The sequence below is a fragment of the Filicampus tigris genome, chromosome 3 (genome assembly GCF_054856515.1).
Source record: "Filicampus tigris isolate MCC_2025a chromosome 3, RoL_Ftig_1.0, whole genome shotgun sequence".
Classification (NCBI taxonomy): domain Eukaryota; kingdom Metazoa; phylum Chordata; class Actinopteri; order Syngnathiformes; family Syngnathidae; genus Filicampus; species Filicampus tigris.
The window spans coordinates 14,763,971-14,780,119 of record NC_141219.1 but is presented as its reverse complement, the minus strand read 5'-3'; the positions used below and the strand labels follow the sequence as shown (position 1 = coordinate 14,780,119).

The following is a 16,149-nucleotide window of genomic DNA, read 5'->3' as shown; positions in this document are numbered from 1 at the left end:
GAGGCCGTCGTTCTCACTGCCACTTTTCTTCATTTTCCAACTTGCCTTGATGCTCCCTGAAGGGACGCAGGGGCAAAAAGTAAATAAATGCTAAGTCTTTCCGTATAGTGAGACCGGCTCCTGTGTGTGTATGTGTGCACTTATATGTGTGTACAGTGCACGTGTGAACTAAGCCACTGTTTGGTGAAGTCAGCAGAATACAACATCAGTTTGATTAAAAAAAAAAAAAAAAAAAAAAAAATCAGGTTTGGTCTCCATTAATGAGACTAAGACAGCATTGATCATTTCTACTGCTGTACTACTCCAACTCAATACTAGTAATACTTGAGGTAGTGCAAAGGAAAGTTAACAGATACCTTATTTACTGTATTACAATTTACTCCTCTAAATAAAGTTTTGTCCTTGGTCCCCATTACCTAAATGTCCTCAAACATTTCATCATTTTAAATGGCTATCTAATGCATTAAAGTGACACAACAAACTTGAAAAATCAATAAGTGTAACTTATTTTGACCATTGTAATGGAAGAAATTAAATCAATTTAATATCAAGAAGCTATGGTAAAGTACAGCTAAGCAGTTGCGCTAATTTACTTTTTTTTAATACAAATTATAACAGTATACTGTATTATAAAATACAAAATGAAGTAACATATGGATTATGATATGAATCATGTATTCATAAACATAATACAAATAAAATCAAGAAATAATCTTTGAAATAGATATAAGGTTGCATTTTTTTTCATTTTTATCCTAAAGTAGGCTTGTTTCAGTTAGTGTTTTCATACTTTTCTATTGTGTGTGCTGCACATTAAATCGAAGTCTAAAAAAAGAGTGGAGAGTGAGTTGGCCACATTGCTTATATTTGACTTCATGGATTAATTTACAGCAAATGCAAATAATACTGCCACAGTAAAAAAAACAAACAAACATAATCATAACAATACATCAAGATTTAGTTCTGTCCAGAATACCAACATCAAATAAACACCGCATTCCCGTGTAGATAATACAAGCAACACGGCTAAGTTCTAACTGCATCCTATGCTTCTTCCAAGACTAAACTGCACAAACACTTTGCACAGTAAAAATGACCTCACTAGATATCAATGAAAACAGCACAGTGGTGCAGCCCAGAAACACCGTGACAAATAGTTGGCATTCAAAAAGTAACATACGAGGAAGGCCATTAGAAGTCATGTCAGTCAGCCACAGGATGACTGCTGAGAGTTTCAATCAGGCACAGTAACCTGCGGAAGCAGCTAACAGGAAACCTACTAAAAACTACACAAATATATAAATATTAAGTACATTAAGTACACAATGAGGTCACATTCACAATATTATTTTTCTACAAACTCAAATATGTCCATGTGTACACCATATGCATTCTGCTTCTATCAGTACAGACTATGGATTTGAGGTCGGTGAACAATCAGTTTCCCTGCACTTGTACAAACTACAGTAAATGTTCCATTGTTTTCCTCTGCTTTCGACGCTCGTTTCCCTTCAACAACTTAATATCTGCGCATTCTGCTTCTCGCTCTGTCACTGGCTTTAACACAGAGACACAGTGAACAGCGCTTTCCCATATCTGTATTCATTGCACCACTAATTAGTCTTAATTAGCGATACCTGATTGGGTGCAGTGTCTTAAAGGTGTGTGTCAGTGAAGGTGGCATGCTCCTTTCTCACGCAACTTAAAGACTTGATGGCATCTGCAAAGTCTTCCTCCACGTACTGAAACAACAACATCACATCTTCAGATTATCCATCCATCCATCATGGATATAAAAAGTCTGGACACCCCTGTTGAAACCTGTAACTGTGGATGTGGCTATGATTAGATTAACTCATCACATTTAAACACATTTTAAATAGAAGTCAGCGCACAACTGATACCATTTAAAGTGTCTCTAATTTTGAACATTTCAGATGTTCTAGTAGGCTTTCATAATTCACTCTGTTTATAATTCCCTCCACATTCACTTGGAATATGAATTTTGAAATAGCAGTTTGTGTGAGCATAAAACCTTCTGGATTCTGCTAGGAAGCAAAAAAAAAACAAAAAACAAAAAAAAACCAGGTAGACATGAAGCTATGGTTGTCATCTCACCAGTGCCGGTTCCAGAGGGTTATCCCAGCAGCCCTCTTCCGTCACCAGAGCCTTCCTGTCAATCAGATGGCTGAGGCTGTGGTGCAAGGGATGATGGGAGTAGGCCTGGTTCAGGTCTGATTGCCTAGGGACCCTCAGGACGGACATGGGGTTGAATGCAGAGCCGCCGCCCACTATCTTGGTGTCTGACAGTCCCTGAAATGAACGTTTAGAACGTACGGTTATTTAATGATTGTGTTGTACACATAAAGTAGTGTTTCCCAACCTTTATTGAGCCAAGGCACACATTTTACACTAGAAAAATATCAAGCCACACCACCCAAAAAAATACAAAATAAATATATATATATGTGTGTGTGTGTGTTATGAAACATTCTAAAAACAATTCAATTTATGTTTTTAAAGAGAAAAACTAAATCTCATCAGACTAACGCAATTCAATTAATTTCGCACCATCTGGTGCAATTTTGGTGCTTCTGTAAGGTTTCATTCGTTGCTCTGTTTTTTTCGCCTGTTTTCCGCCAGAGATGTCCTGGTATGTTATCAGTCCGTGAATGCGCCTTGCGCAGTCCAAAGTGAAACTAAACGTGTGTTTCTTCTTCTCTCCTAAGACAGCTAGTTACAGACCATGTAATCTACATAGCTGTTACAATTCGCCTGTATTGACTAATTTGTAATATTTTGTGTATATACTAAAGGTGAGTTTACTGACTTAATAACTTTTGTGTAAAATGCAAAATGCTAATTCGCATATTTGATTAGCCATCATGCTACGTCATTTTGCCTTATCGTGTTCTTTAGGCTAGTAGGCTAGCTAATACTATCGATGACCCTCATGTGAAGTTTTTTTGGTTTGTGTTGAATAACTAAATGACAAAATACAGTTTATGTAACATGGGCTCAAGATAGATGCATAGTCTTGACGCTTTATGATCCTTTCCTTTGTAAGTGTTTTGTCACCGTTTTGTGTGAGGGCCTCAATGATACAAAGATTTTTGCCAATCGTGGTAAGTCTTGGTCACAGTAGCATCGTATTCACACAAAAAAGATGCACAGATGTTCTATTGTACTTGCCGAGTACAATCCTTGCGAGTCAGCTGTCCTTTACCAACGTGTACATATTGTCTAGTTGATACACAAAGCATGCACACACAGTACGCACACACGAAGCCAGCATGCTCACTCAGCGCATAGTACCTCGGTGTACAGAGTGTAGCTTTTAAGCGTTACGTTGTTGATCTCAACACAGTCTGCTACAGTGTCAAACTGCAGGGGAGGGAAACGATAAAAGTGGACATTTAGGGTTGCCCCACAGTGGGAGGAGTCTTACTGTGAGGCCATCAGGATGAAGCACAGAGCCGGAATGATGTTTAGAACACAAGTTGGGATAAGGCCTCTGAGGGAGGGACACAGAGAAGGAGGTCATGTGAGAAAGACGGGGGATGATCATGTGAGTGGCTCAAATCAGGACACGGTTTAGAAGAGATGCTTGAATTCAATGAATGATACAACAAATGGAGGTGAGGAGTAAACATGAATAAAATGATGTCATGTGATGCTGTGTATAAACCGCAGATATGTGAAGAGAACATTTTTTTGTAACAATAGAAACTGAACACGAATCACACATAATAAACTAGGCAGCTAATTGATTTCCCACATTTTTGTTGTTTACATGTTACATTTAGACAATTATTATCAGCATTATCTTCATCATGAAATGTATATTGATATATATATCAATGCTCTCATTAAAGGTCAAATTCAGGTTAAAAATGATATACAATAAAATGTAAGTTCAAACATTTTAATTTCTAAATCCAACCACATTGCTTCCTCACAGGGGTAATTGTTTCTTCAGCTCCCTCTAGTGGTGTTAAGGAAAAGCGGCTGTACAATGATTTACCCTTCCAATGGGCAGGAGTTGCAATAAATACAATACATAACGAAATATAACTTAATAATGTCATATCATAATAAATACAAAGCAGTTCTCTCCCTCTCTCATTCAACACTGACCGTGTATGTCTCTCCTCCAACCTTCTTGTTCTTCTGAAACATGACCAGAGGAGGGCGATCTCTGGCTGAGGGATTCTTCCGTAGAGCTCTGGGAATGGTGGCGAAAAAACACATTCTTAGTGTCGTTCTACTTGGTGGCAAACTTTTATTAAAAATAAACAAAAAGAAAAACAACGACACAAATAAATCTATCTATCTATCTATCTATCTATCTATGTAGGTTGGTTTAGAATGGTAAGAATACCTTTGCAGCAGAAGGCCCAACAGGATGGCCAACAAGAACAGACCCAGCAGCGCCAACATCAAAATGAACCACAGCTCAGAATAGACAGGTGTTGCTGACATGCTCACTCCCTCTTTACTTGGATCCTCTGGATCAACGGGCCCTGCAGGGTCAATACCACATATTTGGACAGAGGTATCGGGACACCTGCTCATTGCAGGAAGTAAGAATAGAAGAAAATAATGCGTAGGCCCCTCCCTTAGCTCACTCCAAAAGTTAACCACTTTATGATTCTACCAAACTACAAACTACTAATCCAAGCATGTCTTTAGGGTCTTCATTATAATGTTTGATTTTTTTTTTTTTTTTTTTTAAGATGTAATGACAATCAACTTGGAAGCAGGCATGTGTATGTCTGCGTGAGTGTGTGTGCTACCGAGGCCTGATGCGGGGCTATATCTGACAGTGGGAGTGGTGGCACTGCCACTGTCTGTGGTACAAGTCACCTGAAATGACAGCGCTGTGGAGGACAAGGGGAGAAAGACAATGTCGTTTGAGAATCCTGGTGAATAAAGCTGTTTTTAACAGGTTTGAGAAATGACACATAAGGTGGGACAAATCCTCCTCGTGAAAGCAGAGAAAACAACACCGGGTCTACCTGAAAGGAATTCTATTCTTTATAGTGCCGCTTTATGGCGACAGGGTTAAAAGGCAACACATAAAAGCATATTTCATGTTGTTTTGAGGACGCAACATTCCCCGAGTCATATCCGTGGTCATAATGCTCAGTTTGATTGACACTGTAAGAGGGGTCTTAATTTAACAATATTCTTATTATTTTGGCTGTATTTTGCGGCGGTGTCCAACTCTTCAGAGGTGTTTCGAATATTCTGGTTAAATGAATAAGTTCAATGAGAGTCAGAAAGAGAATAGCTTTTAGTAGGATGCCCACAGCCAACAGGCATACTATTAATACCTCTGCGTGTGTCACTCCAAACTGAATATTTGATAAAGCTCTTGTATTGGATCTCATTCTATTCTTCAAGTGGACATTAATGTTGCTTTTAATGTTTGTTTACAACTCGCATGTCAACGTGTCCTCACTTTTCTGTGATGTGCGCGGAACATGGAGGTAGCTGTGGAAGCCACTGTAGATCCTGAGCTGGCTCTCGGTCACCGTATACTCCCTCAGGTAGTCGTTCGGGGAGAAGGAGCCGATCCAGTCAAGCCAAATGACCGTCAGGTTGCTGCCCACTGACACAGGCGACACATACTGCGGAGCTGTAAAGACACGTGACTTGCTTGACTATGAATGAGGTGAACTGAGTGTGTGCAGGGGAGGGACAAACCTTCACTGAGTGTGACGACAGTGGTCCAGTTGGAGGCGGTGCTGCCCATGTTGTTAAAGCAGGCGACTCGAAGCTGGTAGGCAGAATATGGCTGAAGACCTGCACAAAGATGTTTACAGTACTGTACTCACGTAAAACACAAACCCAACAAGGCCAGACTCTTGTGAATGCACAATCAAAAGTTGTTTATATTTACTTCTAACAATCTTACCCGTACAATATGCTGAGGCTCTAATATACACTGACTGGCCACACGAAGGCACCGTATACAGAATGATAGAAAAGCATGATGAAATGCATCAAATGGGCATTATTGCAGGTGCATCTCTATAAATTTAAATATTGTGTATCATTCAATTTAAAATGAGAAACTCATATATTCACTACAAACATTTCACGGTTTTATTTTTTATAATTTTCTTATGACTGCAGCTAACTGCAACCCAAAATTCATAACAGTGAGAAATTTGATCACAAATTACTACATAAAATACATGTAAAAATAATTTAAATATATAAATTAGGTAAGAATTAGACGTATTAGCAGTATTTTCCATTCCATTTTTGTTTTTAATGAATCTACTGTATATAACATGAGTTTCACATTTTGACTTAAACGATTGAAATGAATGAACTTCTCTATGATATCCTCATTTTTTGAGACGCATCTGTATATTTGAAAAGTCTTAATTTTCATACAATTATAGTAATACATAATTAGAGGTACCTAATACACAGAAAAATGAGAACATACAATATATTCTGTTTTTCTTACTGTAATGTCCAAAGACAGACTTTTCCGTATCCGTTAATTACCATACCGTAGTGTAAATATACGATAACTTCAAACGCGCATAATAACCTGTCACATTGTAGCTTCGCCTCTTTCCAAAGAACGTGATGTCTACTGGGCCAGTAACACAAGGGTGGCTCACAGGCTGGGGGGGCTGCGGGCAGGCTCTTCGACGATGTAGCTCACAGCTGCATACGGCGAGCGTAAGCGGAGGGACAGTAAGGTGACATCATTGATAAAATTCCTGAGCTGTACCTTCCTTTCAAAGTGCACTTTACATTCTCCCCTCACCTCTCGATGATTCCGTTGGGCTCCAGAGGCTCAAACCAGGCCAGCTGAGCAGAGCGTGAGGTCAGCATGACGGCACGAGGAGGCGGCTGGCGGGCTGGGGGGGCGGCCAGGGTGCGCAGCTCAACTACTGGTCCCTGGCTACAGCACTACAGTAACAGGCATATGTCATATGTCAAAGGTACCCATGTTGTGACCAGGACAATTGCATATTGGCAAATGACAAAAACACAGAATCATATCAAAAACACAGAATCATATCATTCAGATTTTGGATTATCTTGCAAGGGATTTCTATCCATCGATCCCTTTTCTATTGCACTTGTCTTAGTCACCTAGTGTACTCCAACACTGATACTCGATGAGTGCTTTCAGGATATTTTGTTTAGAGGTTAAAGGCCTTACTCCCTTGTTCCATGTTATTACCTGATAACAGGTGCAGGCCTCAACTCCGACCCTGTACTGTGTGTAAGGCAGTAAACCATGAAGTGTCTGTTGGCGGGATGTTCCCTCTGAGAGCTGTGTGGAAAAAAAAGCAGAGTTTGTGAGTTTGTGTTCATGTCTCTTTAGGGTTTTAGACTGCCGAGGAAGTAAGTAGAGGAGGGAGAGTAGTTCATTCTTTACCAGAGTGACGTGTTCGTTCCGGTCCAGGGAGAACACTCGGTAAAGGCTGACGACGCCATTGGGCTGGGCCGGAGGGTGCATTTCCACCACGGCCGTGGTTGCGGAGACGTGCCGGAAAGTGGGCGGAGCGACTCCCTCGGGTGGGGCAGGGCCGGTTCTCCCGCTGACCCACGGACTGGAGGAGCGGCCGGCCGAGTTCACTGCCCACAGCTGCCGGTCGACAACACATTAGAATTTCCCATGCGTGTTATCGGCTCTTAATGGAAGTGTCTCTTAATTAGGCGACACGCAACAGGATATAAGTCAATGTATCGGATCATCCATCAAAACTAGCATCAGGCGTGCGAGCGAAACCTTTTCACCATGCAAGCCAACGCTAACATATCTGCATGACAATTACTTTTCACCTTCATCAAGGAGTTAGTCACACACACACACAATAATCTTATTTGTGCGCTTGTGTTGGCTATAATTAGAGGATGTACACAGCGCAGGGTCACGCAGGGTGGAGATTTGCATGTGTAAGTCATCTGTAGCCTGTCAGAAGTAGTGCACCGGGCAGATGGATGGGTCTGAGCAGAGTTGTTCAAAGCGTGTGTGTGCGTGCGCGTGAGTTGTTTGTGGCCAGAGATGGCGAGGCTCGAGCGTGCCTGCGTGCGCGAGCATCATGTTAAGAGTCGAATTAACCTCAATAATAGTCAATTAGGGTGTGATCAATCAGAGTGATTGATCTAAGTGACAGCACAGATGGACTGAGAAGTGAGAGGAGGAGGAGGGAGGGAGTGACTGGGAATGAGGGGGAGGAGGAAGAGTGGCCAAAATATTGGGAACAAAGACAACTTTCACATACAGAATTAAGCCCCATAGATAAGATTGCTTATAGTGGTAAAAAAAGCAACTTACGTCTTCACATACGTTTGTTTTTTATGATTTTTTTTTCACTGCAGTTTAGTACATATCAAAGTTTATGAGGGATTCTTTTGGGAAATAGCAACAAAAATATTTTAAATACGCTTCAAAAGACTTGTTTAAAGATTGGGAACAGCAACAAACACGTAAGTACACTGAAGTCACTGTAGCCATTACATCGTGGTGAAACAGTCTAATTGCAGACAGGAATTAACCTTGGAATTTGATATAAACTCAAAATGAGACACATTTGGTTCTGAACGCCCAGTAGGGACATCATACTGGATATAAAATGTAATAAAATATAAATTGGGATCTTGTGTGTCGTGCGATTCTGTTCCCAGGTTCTCCATAAGGATCCACTCCATTCTCCATTAAAGCGTGTGCATTCTTTTAGCTGGGCTGATGTGATGCCTAATGTGATTCATTCAGATGACAATGCACTTTTGCTGATAAATAATAACATAAAAATGCAATGGCACTTAAATTAAAGGCTAATGTCTTGATTGACACTGTCAGAAAGGTATTCATTTTGTATTTTGATTGTTTATTTGCAGTGGTGTAGAATTACACTGTACTTCCCATATTTTTATTAAAGTGCAAACTATTTGGAAAAAAGGAGATTTTATGAGTGCACTTTTCATTTTTTTTATTATTTGAAAGTAAGATTTGACTTTAAAAAATATAAATAAAGACAATATCAGCAGTTATCTTGGGGTCTCCCCGTTTGGCATGGGACCATGTATAATAATATAAAATATTGTCAGTTATTCAAAATTCAAACAAGAAACACTACAGTATGATAGTGATAAATCTACATTTAATTTTTTTAATATACCATTTTTAAAATGTGATGTGACAGAGCTTAACCACAGCTGCACTTTTGTGTTTAAATTATCGTCACTTATTTAGGTTTTATTCACAAAATGACTCCACTGCACTTTTCTGTAAACACGGTCTTTAAATCTATTGATCATTTACTTCTTCTGGACTGGCCAGCAAATCTTAAAAAGTTTGCCCAGCAACAACAATGCTCTGAACAAGGCAGCGACACTGTTAAACCGTCTTGCGTTGCAAGTAGTGATTAAAAAGTTGCTGTCACACAGACGTAACAGCGAGAAAAAGCTGCAACCCGAAGCACACTAGATCACATTCACCTTGATCCATCTTGTGGTCCTTAAATCATAAACAGACTCGTTACTGCTTCCAATCCTCTCTTGTTCTCTCCCCTCCTATTGGGCCACCATTTGGCTTGTTAGACACAAAATAAAAATACACCCCGTTTGCCACCATGGCAACAAACGACTACAGGGAACTTCCCGGCTGAATTTGAGTGCTTTTATTGGCCCGTTGGACCGCAGGCAGCGTCGAAGTGTTCTGATAGGCCGGCAGAACGACTTGGCGGGTGCATCTAGTTGGGGTGAAGGGGCTAAGTTGTGTGAAAGTGGGCAGTAATTAAAACGAGGTATAAAGCTGTCAATAGGAGCTTATGACCCAGTGTAATTAGCCTAATATGATTTCTCTCTCCGGCAGAGCTAAACTGAGCTGACGTATCGTCCTTGTGTACGCCTGAAACGCCACGACAGAGACTGTAAACGCCAGTAAACACAGCAACGTTGAAGTGGCTACAACCGACTCGGGATACAGATGACAACTCGGTGACTGCAAATGAAGAAATGTGACATCGAAACAGAGATTTATCGCGCGTGTAACTTCACAGTGTGACTCACACGCACTCACGTGGAGCACCTCAGTGCGTGCATGTGACCATGGACAACACAAACATAGCAACACCTCGTCCCCCCGTTGGAAAATCCCCAGGGGACATGTAGCGGTCACCATTAAAAGGTCTTTCCAATACAAGCACTGTTACCAAGGGGACTAACGGCTAATTCGATTGGCTGGCCGGTAATCAGGAAGTGGGGTGCTCTGAGGGCGCCGTGATTAATGGCGCCGTTGCCCGCCCGTCATCTCCTAAAGCTCCTCCCCTCCCTCCTTCTTCCTGTCATAAATTAGGACCCTCGTAAATAAAAACGGCACCACAATCAGGCAAACTCAATCAATTACACAGGTTCTCTGGCCTCGGCTCGTACGTCTGACAGGCGGGGATGCTAATGTTATTGTTGCTTCCAAAGGGCTTGGCTGTCAATTAACATATCAACGCGCAGCACAACAGGATGAATATGAAGCCTTCTATTTACCACCTGTCTGAATACTTGGCTCCTGCCTGTGTGCGGATCAGTGTTTCCCAATTAAAATAATGATGATCTCGTGTGTGATATCTGAGCCTGTTTACAGTAGTTGAACACAAAGCTATTATTCTGTTGTATGAATGGCACCGGGCCGATAGATACACAGCTAAATTGTATATTTTGCCATCTAGTGGAAGCGCACTTAAAAGTTCCGCCTGTCACTATATGTCGCTGGCATAGAGAGCTGACCAAAGATACATTATTTGTAGTAAATAATTTTCCGACCAATTAACTCATTCACTGCCAGACATTTTCAGACCGTCTTTAACCATATCGTTTGAAAAAAATAAATACATTCCTGGGATTGAATGGCTGGACTGTGAAAAGACAAATACACTGGTCAATGGCAGTGAATGAGTTAAGTGAAAATTGATAATTTCCCACCATACACATGTGACATGGCCGAACGAGACTAAAATAGATGATCATATACAAAAAAACACAGTGCACAGTGGTTGGAAATCACTGTTTGCAGATATGTGTGCGTCCAAGTGTGTCAGTATAGTGCAAGATACCTGGTACTTATAAGTGGTAAATGGCAGGAGCCCCTCATCTTTGCAGTTTGTGGATGAGTAATTGAAGACAAGTGTCGCCGTGTCATTTCTGCGGCTATCGGTGGTGCGCTCCAGCCTGCGGTACACCTCGTAACGTGGGGTCCTCCCATTTGGCCGAGCTGGAGGGGACCAGGTAAGCAGGAAGGTAGTCTGGAGGCCCGTGTGGGTGTCGGCTTGCAAGTCTAACAGTGGCGCCGTCTGTCCAGCGGGAGGAGCCTCCGGCGTGAGGATGGATGACCAGTCGCTGGAGGAGCAGCCCAGCTCTGTGCATGCCTCCACCCTCACCTCATACCTGCACGTAATTAAACATGTCGCAATCACTCATTTGTGTTTATTAGATAATAATGCTCGGATTTGATGGACATTACAGCTACACATTTAGCAAATGTATAATTGTGGTTGCAGTGCACAGGGGTTTATAGAGGCAAAGACTGCGTTATATAAGGTAAGCAAAATATTAGAAATATCTCTTAGTATGATGCAGTTTTGTTCTACACCACTGCGAACTACAACAACGACACGTTTGGAGTGTATATTGCAACATTAAATACAATATTTTATTGGAGAACGGCTATAAAATCCAACAAAACTAGGAAGGCGTTCATTTAAGCTTGAATCAGCAGTTCTGTATGGTCCACATACTATTTTGCATGAGTAATTTCAATTTGGTATCCGATATCGTGAAGGGCATTCTGGTCCATGGAATTTTCAGTTTAACTTTGTTATACTGTGGGGAGTGATAACTAAGGCGTAAACCTGTTGTAGTAATAACGCCTGGCAGCAAGATGAAGATGCCTAAGACACGCATCATGTGTGAAGTTCATTTGGATATACAGAATTAACCTGCGTCAATCCCCTAACAGTACATTAGTAACATACTTAATTACTTAAGTACTTAGTACAACTGCACAAAAACCTGCGGTAGGGAGCCAGCCCCTGCAGAGCGGTGTGTCTCTTGGAGAAGACTTCGTCCTTTGGAGTGTACACAGTGCTGTTCACACTGAGCTGGACAGGCTCCCTGTGATATATTGTGTAACTAATAATATCTCCATTAGGACGGGCAGGAATATTCCACTCCACTTTCACCTAGACAGGAAAAGGAAAACACAGGTCAAGACGGAGAATGACTATTCAACAGAAAGATAACCTCACTGGCCACATGATTTGGTACATCAGTTAATGACGCCCAATACGATTAAAAACAAGCAAGCCCATTCCTGACACATGAAATATTCTCTTGTATTGGATCTCGTTAGATTGTTCAAGTGTAGCTAACATTGCGGCCACTGAGTGTAAATCTTTATCCAGATTTTACTTTGCAGAATCAGAGAGTCTGGTTTCAACCTGATTGGGTCCCAGAGGTGACAGCAAGGGGGGCCCGACACCCGAAGGGGCCGCTGGGTGAGTCTTTGCTGAGGCTGCGGCGCTGCTCACCGCTCCCCTGCTGTTGTTGGCCCTGACAAAGTAGCTGTACTCCACACTGGGCAGAAGAGTGAAGTCGTGGTAATGGGTCGCCAGGCCCACGTAGATGACTTGGCCATCTCTGCGGAGTTCGTAGCCTGTGATAACGCCATTGGGATTCTGTGGCGGTCCCCAGCTTACTTCGACTGACTCAGGTCCAGTGACCTTAAGTAGAAAAGTTAAAGGGTGCATTAAAACTACTTCCAACAGAAAAATGTCTATAATAATTGGAGATTTTGACATCTCTCATCAAGGCGTTGTATTATGAGGTGTGTTTTTCTTCAAAGTGTTTTTCACAGGACAGCGACAATATGTTCTATGCAAGCCCCGTAGTTGAAACAAGGCATTCTGATTAATATTGCGTTTGTGGAATATAAGCAGCAGCAAAATCCACCCGTTTTTAGCCATCTCAGGGGGCGGCCATTTTGTCACTTCTGTCGAATGAAAATTACATCACAACTGCTCAGGGTTCAGGTAACAACCAATCACGGTGATTGGTCGTGACAAAATTGCCACCCCCTGAGATGGCTAAAAAGGGCTGTAATTTTGCTGCTTAACTCATATTCCACAAACACAATATTAATCAGAATGCCGTGTTTCAACTAGTGGGCCCGCTGGGAACATGTTCTTGAAAAAAATATGTTTGGGTTGATTTCCTATTTAAACAAAACACTGCCCCTTAAAACAAGGTTAATCTCCAAAAAACAACTAATCAACTTACACAGCAGGTGTACTCTACACTGGAAAGAGGAGTGGATCGTCTCCACATGGATAAAAATTCCTTAAGTCCTTTTTGTAATTTTAACTTGTTTAGCCTTGCTGTCACCTTGTAAAGCCAAACATAGCCATGTTGAGCCGTGCTGATTTGTCAGTGAGTGAAAACACACAGGGATGAAGCCATCTTGTGTTTGTTTGCTGGGAAGATTATACATTTGGTTTCATCTTAACATGTTACTGTACCTTTAGAGTGGGGACGAGCATATCCAAAGGAGGAGCCTCCTCTGTCACCGCCGATGTTGTTGCACTGGCGGTGCACCCACCACTGGTACATGCCAATAGCACAAGCTGGTAGGATGTGTGAGGATGAAGGTTTACCAGAACGATGTTGGGGTCTCCACCTCGATAAGCCTCTTCATTGTTCACCTCGAGTACATATTCAGTTACCTCCCCATTCTGGGTGGGCGGTTCAGTCCAGGAAATGTCCATACTGCCGGATGTGATGGAGTTCACTGTGGGAGGCTCCACAGTGGTGGGAAGAGCATCTAATGTGGTAATATTAGTGTGAGGGCTTGTGATGCAGCCCTCAGATGTACAGGCTGTGATTGAATAGCTGTAAGAGAGGATAAAAAAATACATTTTTGGGGAGATCTTGATTTGGTCTTTGCTCATTTTACATGCAAAAGTTTGGGGTGGATTTTGACCTAGGCCAAAAATGTCCTCTTAAATATTCTCAAAATCAAGTTATGGACTCAAGATCAAATTAAAAAAGTATTAATAGCTTCTTTGATATTGAAAAATGGATGATTAAGCCTCAGAGAAAAGGAAAAGTGTGTTTTTATTTGTTTCGTTGATTTTGTGCCTTTGTCAAGACACCATCTGACCTCTGTATGACTTCTGGTCCTTACTGTAAATTTAGTGGAGACAATCAGTCTGATGCTGTTTTAATCTTTCATTTTTTCGAGATTGCTCCATGACCCTTCACAGGAAAAAGGGTGCATTTATCTGCGGGAACCTCTGCAAATGTGGAGGAGACCCTGACAGTTCTCAGGACTGTCTCAAGCGACCCCGTGAACACTGTCCCCACTGTTCCATAAAACTACACATACTGTATATGACTTAGACTCTTTCACTGTTTCGAGATTCCCCATGAAACTTCAAAGACCAACTGGTGCGTGCTTCTGTGGGAACTTGTGCATATGTGGGCACACATGGGACCATTTCAAGCTCCATCTTGAACACTCTTACCATTGTTCAGTAAAAAAAAAAAAAAAAAAAAAAAAATCACACATTTATGGCATGTACTGTTTTAAGCTTCCAACTATTACCGCCATTTTCCATAATTTAACACACTGGCATATCTGAAAATGCTGAAAAACCTGATGAAGTCAAATTTGACCCGGAAAACCCAAAGCAAGGATGACATTTTTAAATATTTCCTTTTTGTGCACAGTGGTAACATTAACAGGGTGTAAAAAAAAAACATTTAAGGTTTTTATTACAGTCAAACCCGAGCAGTATGATTAAACAAGTCTTACCTGTAGCTTGCAAAGGGAAGGAGATCCTCGTCGGTGTAGCTGAGCACCGTTGGGTCAAAACTAAAGGAGAAGCTCATGTTGTTTCTCTGGATCCTGTAAGACTGCAGCACGCCGTTGGGTTCCAGAGGAGGAGTCCATGACACCAACACTTCACTGGGTCGACCCTGAAGGTGACTGACGGTCGGCGCGGCAAGCCCGTGAGGGGGCGCCTGCCTGGTCGTCACGGTTAACCAGGAACTATGGGTGTGGCCGGCGGGGTTGTGAGAACGTACAGCAAACTCGTACTGAGTCCAAGGACGCAACCCAGTCACTATGTAGGAGAAAGTGTCATTTTCTTGTGGGGATGACTCCTGAAACAGCACCTGTTTGTGACAATGGGGTAGTTGACAAAGATAGGAAATGTGAGCGAAAGAAATAAAACTAAACCAGAAAGAATATTTCCACATACTTTCCCTCTTTGAGCATTCTCCTCTCTGCTTCTTCCCCTCTCCACCTGATCCGGACTTCTTCCCAGCAAGTAGTACTCGCCGATGGGCCCATTCGGCTGAGCGGGAGGTCCCCAGGTGAGCCATACGCGGTCTGAACCGACGGAAAGAGATGTGGGAGGGGGCTGTGAGGCGGGTGGAGCGGCAGCAGTGGTGACATGCTGAGGGGGGCTGCGTGTGCACCCTGCCGACGTGCAGGCTTCAAGAATCAGAGCGTACGCGGTCCAAGGCTCCAAACGTCGAAACAGGAAGCTGCGTGACAGCCCGCTGAACTCCAGGTTGCCTTCGCTGTACAAATTGTACATCTGAGAGATGGGAGGAAGCGGGGAGGCTTATCAAGCATTATTGGCGAAATAATAATAATAATTTATAGATTTATAAATTGGCAGGAAACCAGGAGAGCCAAGTGCAGCTGAATCATTCAAATTCCATCCATACAATTTTCTGCAGTTTGTCCTCTTTAGGCACATACAGAAAAACAAATTATTACTAAAAAACATTTCAGTTAGATGTAAACAATAGGCATCAACTTGACTCAAGAGGATATCGTGCATCGCGAGCATGTCTCGTTATTATTGTGCAGCTTATACCGTGATGACTCCATTTGGAGAACTCGGTGGATCCCAGTTGAGCAGCAACGACCTGCCCTGCTCTTTCTGCTCCACACTGACGTTAGCCAATCCAGCAGGAGAAGCCTCCAGGGTCCTTGTGCCAACCCACTGGCTTGACACACTGCCTGAAGGAGTTAAAATACATTAAAAAAAAGAGAAAAAAAAAAACAATTAAAAAAAAAGGTCATATTTTTTGTGATTTGAAAGT

General features: G+C 42.0%; 1 protein-coding gene across 8 annotated transcripts in view; it reads right to left on the bottom strand.

The window, feature by feature from the left end:
* Window positions 1-844: 844 nt before the first annotated feature.
* Window positions 845-16,149, bottom strand: part of ush2a (Usher syndrome 2A (autosomal recessive, mild)) — a 188,645-nt gene continuing 173,340 nt past the window's right edge. For 3 of the 8 annotated variants that reach the window (XM_086025798.1, XM_086025803.1, XM_086025804.1), the window contains 19 exons: window positions 15,921-16,066; window positions 15,294-15,635; window positions 14,846-15,207; window positions 13,551-13,920; window positions 12,474-12,755; window positions 12,046-12,215; window positions 11,091-11,421; window positions 7,415-7,624; window positions 7,217-7,309; window positions 6,794-6,939; window positions 6,572-6,690; window positions 5,710-5,808; window positions 5,465-5,641; window positions 4,797-4,880; window positions 4,382-4,523; window positions 4,138-4,225; window positions 3,316-3,384; window positions 2,119-2,313; window positions 845-1,742 (listed from right to left, as the gene is read on the bottom strand). In XM_086025798.1, coding sequence (XP_085881924.1) covers window positions 1,656-1,742; window positions 2,119-2,313; window positions 3,316-3,384; window positions 4,138-4,225; window positions 4,382-4,523; window positions 4,797-4,880; window positions 5,465-5,641; window positions 5,710-5,808; window positions 6,572-6,690; window positions 6,794-6,939; window positions 7,217-7,309; window positions 7,415-7,624; window positions 11,091-11,421; window positions 12,046-12,215; window positions 12,474-12,755; window positions 13,551-13,920; window positions 14,846-15,207; window positions 15,294-15,635; window positions 15,921-16,066 — 3,512 coding nt within the window. In that variant the 3' untranslated portion in view covers window positions 845-1,655. Of the gene's footprint in view, window positions 1,828-2,118; window positions 2,314-3,315; window positions 3,385-3,448; window positions 3,515-4,137; window positions 4,226-4,381; window positions 4,524-4,796; window positions 4,881-5,464; window positions 5,642-5,709; window positions 5,809-6,571; window positions 6,691-6,793; window positions 6,940-7,216; window positions 7,310-7,414; window positions 7,625-11,090; window positions 11,422-12,045; window positions 12,216-12,473; window positions 12,756-13,550; window positions 13,921-14,845; window positions 15,208-15,293; window positions 15,636-15,920; window positions 16,067-16,149 lie in introns of those variants that run through there. The other 5 variants (XM_086025799.1, XM_086025802.1, XM_086025800.1 and 2 more) reach the window with 5 other exon arrangements.